General features: G+C 42.0%; 1 protein-coding gene across 1 annotated transcript; it reads right to left on the reverse strand.

The window, feature by feature from the left end:
• Positions 1–296: 296 nt before the first annotated feature.
• Positions 297–2849, reverse strand: LOC121228081 (uncharacterized). The gene is made up of 6 exons (XM_041111215.1): positions 2586–2849; positions 1852–2297; positions 1523–1749; positions 1171–1300; positions 753–1059; positions 297–461 (listed from the first exon to the last, which is right to left on the reverse strand). The coding sequence occupies exons 1-6, from the start codon at positions 2847–2849 to the stop codon at positions 297–299; spliced, it is 1539 nt and encodes a 512-aa protein (XP_040967149.1).
• Between the last annotated feature and the right edge of the window lie 2215 nt (positions 2850–5064).

A 5064-nucleotide genomic window follows, 5' to 3' on the forward strand; every position in this document is an offset into this window, starting at 1 on the left:
ATGGGTCGGATAATTCTTCTCATGAAGTTTTAGCTGCCTTGAGGCATAGGCTATAACCTTGCCTTCTTGCATTATCACTTACCCTAAACCATTTAGGGAGGCATCACTAAAAACTAAAAATTCCTTGCCCGACTCAGGTTGCACTAAAATTGGGGCTTCGGTCAACAAAGCCTTTAATCTCTCGAAGCTCTGTTGTCACTCTTCTGTCCAATCGAACTTGACATCTTTTTGCAGTAGCCTTGTTATCAGTGTAGCTATCATGGAGAATCCGTTTACAAATCATTTATAGTATCCTGTTAGCCCCCAAAACTGCGGACCTCTGTCACATTCCTCAGCGGTTTCCATTCTACAATAGCTGAGATCTTATTCGGATCAACTCTGATCCCGTCTCCTGACACAATGTGTCCTAGGAATCCAACTTTCTTAAACCAAAACTCGATCTTACTAAACTTAGCATAGAGCTGTTTATCTCTCAAAGTTCATAACACAGTTCTTAAATATTCCGCACACTCACTCTCATTACGTGAATAAATCAATATATCGTCGATAAAAATGACAACAAACTTATCCAAGTACGGCCGGAAGATGCGATTCATCAAGTCCATAAATACTGCCGGGGCATTATTTAATCCAAAAGGCATAATAAGAAACTCATAATGCCCATATCTTGTCCGAAAAGCAGTCTTCGGTACATCATGTTCCTTGACTCTTAACTGGTAGTAGCCCGATCTTAAGTCTATCTTAGAGAACACAGTGGCCCCTCTCAATTGATCGAAGAGATCATCTATCCTCGGCAAAGGATACTTGTTCTTCACTGTCACATTGTTAAACTGTCTGTAGTCGATACATAACCTCATCGACCTGTCCTTTTTAACAAAAAGCACTGGAGCACTCCATGGTGAATAACTCGGTCTAACAAGACCTTTATCTGTTAACTCTTGCAACTGCACTTTCAACTCTTTGAACTCGGTGGGGGCCATCCTATAAGGTGTAATCGAGATTGGCATCGTAGCAGGAGCCAACTCGATACCAAACTCAACCTCTCTCTCTGGGGGTAACCTTGGTAACTCATTCGGAAAGACGTCTATAAACTCACAAACCACTGGTACAGACTCAATCTTCGACTCAGACACTTGGGTATTCAGCACAAAAGCTAGATAAGCTTCATACCCTTTTCTCAAATATCTTTCGGCTGCCAAAGACGATATTACCACAGATAAATTATCTGACTTATCTGGCCCAACTCGAAGATCATTTCCATCCTCACATCTTAGCTGAATTACTTTTATCTCACAGTATACTACAATGCCATGGGAAGTCAATCAATCAATCCCAGGAATGACATCGAATTCATTAAACGGCAACAACATCAAGTTAGCCGGAAAACAATGGCCTCTAATCATCAAAGGACAATTTCTACATACTTGGTCCACTAATGAATGCTTGCCTAACGGGTTAGACACTTTTATTGCAAACTCAGTGGACTCTGCTAACATGTTTATACGAGGTATTAATTCCATACATATGTAAGAGTGGGTAGATCCTGGGTCAATTAAAGCGACAACAGTTATATCGTGAATAGAAAAGGTAGCCGTGATCACATCTGGAGACTTTGCCTCTTCACGGGTTCGTATAGCATAGGTCCTCGCTGGTGCTTTGCCTTCAGACCTTAATACGGCCTCTCTTGGTGCACCTCTACTACTATACCCACTCTCGCGATTCTTTTGAGGCCTACCCCTCAAGGGAGCACTGCTTGTTTTCAACTCGTGGATAAAGTGGTTAAGTGACCCACACTTGAAAAAGCCCCTCTCGCTTACTCAGCATTCGTCCAAGTGACGTCTTCCATATTACGAACACTCCAGCCTACTTCGCCGAGCACTACCAACACTTGCCACTGAGGTAGTTTGGGCTTTAGATCTCATGTTCTGACGATTCTTGTTTCTCATCGAATATCCAATTGAAGTATTCGATTGGGTAGTAAACTCTTTTGACCTCTTAGAGGAGGACTGATGCTTCTTCCCCATCCATCTTCTCTTTAAATCTCGTGACTCAATGGCCGCTTTCCTTCTCTCTTTCACTAGCTCTTCTGCTTTACATGCTCTCTCAACTAGTACCACAAATTCTCTTAGCTCTACGATGCCCACAAACACTCGAATGTCTTCGTTGAGGCCATCCTCAAACCTCTTACACGTGGTAGCTTCAGTAGATACGCATTTTCGCGCATACTTGTTGAGTTTCACAAACTCTCGCTCATACTCCGTCACAGTCTTACTATCTTGCTTCAACTCTAGAAATTCCTTCTTTTTTTGGTCCATAAACCTCTGGCTAATGTACTTTTTTCTGAACTCCCCTTGGAAGAATTCCCAAGTTACTCTTTCTCTCGGTACTACAGACACGAGAGTGTTCCACTACTGATAAGCCGAGTCTCGTAGAAGTGACACAGCACACTTCACGCGCTCATCACGTGTGCATGATAGCTCATCAAATACCCTCATGGTATTCTCTAGCCAAAACTCCGCTCTCTCTGGGTCATCATCTACACTAGTTCGAAATTCTTTGGGCCACTGCTTTCGGATCTTGTCTACCAGAGGCTTTTCTCTCTTGAACACGTCCGCACATTGTGGAGCCACCGGGGCATATTGAGGAATTGGAGGAGGTGGGGGAAGTGGAGTGTTCGAGTTCGCACGAACGAATTCTGTATACCAAGCATCCATCATTCGGAAGTAGGCTTCCCTAGCCCCTCCCCCTTGGCCCATACTTACGGGCTCACTCTCTATCGGCGTGGTCTCTTCTTCGGGAGCCGACATATTACTTTCCACGTCATCTGCCGTGGTTATATTAGGATCCATTACTATAATTAAAACAATTTATAATCATCAGGAATTGTCACACTATCAATATGCATATACGTGGCATGTATAGCTAGACTCGCACTCTGTCTAGGTCAGTCCTAGAATAAACTAAACAATGCTCTGATACCACCAAATGTAACACCCCTCACCCGTATCCGACGCTAGGATAGGGTTGCGGTGCTACTTGCCTTAAATTCAGCGAACCGAATAAAACTGGACCGTGAAATCTCAAACAATTTAAAAACTTTTCTTTTCACAAGCAATCTATCTCGTATACGGGCTTATGAGGCCCAAAACATATATTTGGGGTGATTCAGAACCCAACCGGGACCTTATGAAAAACTTTGAAAATTTCATGAACCAAGGCTCCACACGCCAGTGTGGGTATAGAACATATGACCGTGTGCTAAGGACACGCCCATGACCTGAAATCGTGTCTAAAAACTTGGGCATTTAGCCAAATTTACACAGCCCAAGCACACACCTGTGCCCTATAACCGTGTACTTCACACGGCCGAGACACACGGCCGTGTCTCTTGTCCGTGTGCTACAAGCATGCATACTGACTTTATGACACGGCCTGGAAACATGCCCGTGTGGCCTGCCCGTGTACTAAAATGACTTGAAAGTTTTAAGTGCAGGGGACGCACGGCCATGACACACACCGATGGGTGTGAGCTGTGTGTCCCACACGGCCTAGACACACGCCCGTGTGTCTTACCTGTGTGGACAAACTAGGCTATTTCCCAAGCTATTTTGTCACCCATTTTGTACAACCTACACAAGATCATGTTAATATACAGATTTCACCCCAAAAGACACCAATTCATTCAAAGAAAGAACATTATATGCATTCATCAAAATGAATAATAGCCATTATTCCAGGCCTAATACAAAATGAAGGGTTTTATCTTAAACCAAAATACATGAACGATTTCTCAATAATATTACTGACTAGCCTAGCCTTATACATGCCACAATCAAAAATATGAATCCAACTATACTGGGTATAACGGATGATAGTGTGATCGATATCTCTGACTTCAAGGGATCCTTGAGTAAATTGGCAGTACTGAAAGAAAAGGTAAAGGAAAGAGAGTAAGTATAAAGCTTAGTATGTTGCGTATAATGAGTATACAACAACATTCTCACCATTTGCCATCATGCTTATAGCTCAAAGGTAAACATAACTTAACTTACTCAAGTCTTAATTTCTAAATTAAGCTCGTTTCTCATATCATATAGGTACCTGTAACACTCATAACATGATCATAAATTCTTTATCAAAATCGAACTACAACTTTCACCATTGAACCGTTTTGGGATACTACTGGATATTCTATAAACCTTCGACATGGGATAAATTGCCAATGCCATGTCCCAGACATGGTCTTATACTGGCTTTCATATATGCGTGCTATGCATGTCCCAGACATGTCTTACACTAGCACAACTCTTAGCCGATTCGTGTCCCAGACACGTCTTACACTGGCTATCTCTATCGAGGCCGATGCATAGCCCAGACATGTCTTACTCTAGCACTCATAATATGGCTGAAGCATGTCCTAGACATGTCTTACACTAGCCCTTGTCTGGATGCCGATGCCATGTCCCAGACATGGTCTTATACTGGCTTTCATAGTGCGGCCGAAACATGTCCCAGACATGACTTGAAAGTTTTAAGTGCAGGGGACGTACGGCCATGACACACACCCATGGGTCTTACCCGTGTGGACAAACTAGGCTATTTCCCAAGTCATTTTGTCACCCGTTTTGTACAACCTACACAAGATCATGTTAATATATAGATTTCACCCCAAAAGACACCAATTCATTCAAAGAAAGAACATTATATGCATTCATCAAAATGAATAATAACCATTATTCCAGGCCTAATACAAAATGAAGGGCTTTTATCTTAAACCAAAATACATGAACGATTTCTCAATAATATAACTTACTAGCCTAGCCTTATACATGCCACAATCAAAAATATGAATCCAACTATACCGGGTATAACGGATAATAGTGTGATCGATACCTTTGACTTCAAGGGATCCTTGAGTAAATTGGCAATACTGAAAGAAAAGGGAAAGGAAAGAGAGTAAGCATAAAGCTTAGTAAGTTGCATATAATGAGTATACAACAACATTCTCACCATTTGCCATCATGCTTATAGTTCAAAGGTAAATATAACTTAACTTCCTCAAGT

Source organism: Gossypium hirsutum, chromosome A04 (genome assembly GCF_007990345.1).
Source record: "Gossypium hirsutum isolate 1008001.06 chromosome A04, Gossypium_hirsutum_v2.1, whole genome shotgun sequence".
In the NCBI taxonomy this organism is placed as follows: Eukaryota; Viridiplantae; Streptophyta; class Magnoliopsida; order Malvales; family Malvaceae; genus Gossypium; species Gossypium hirsutum.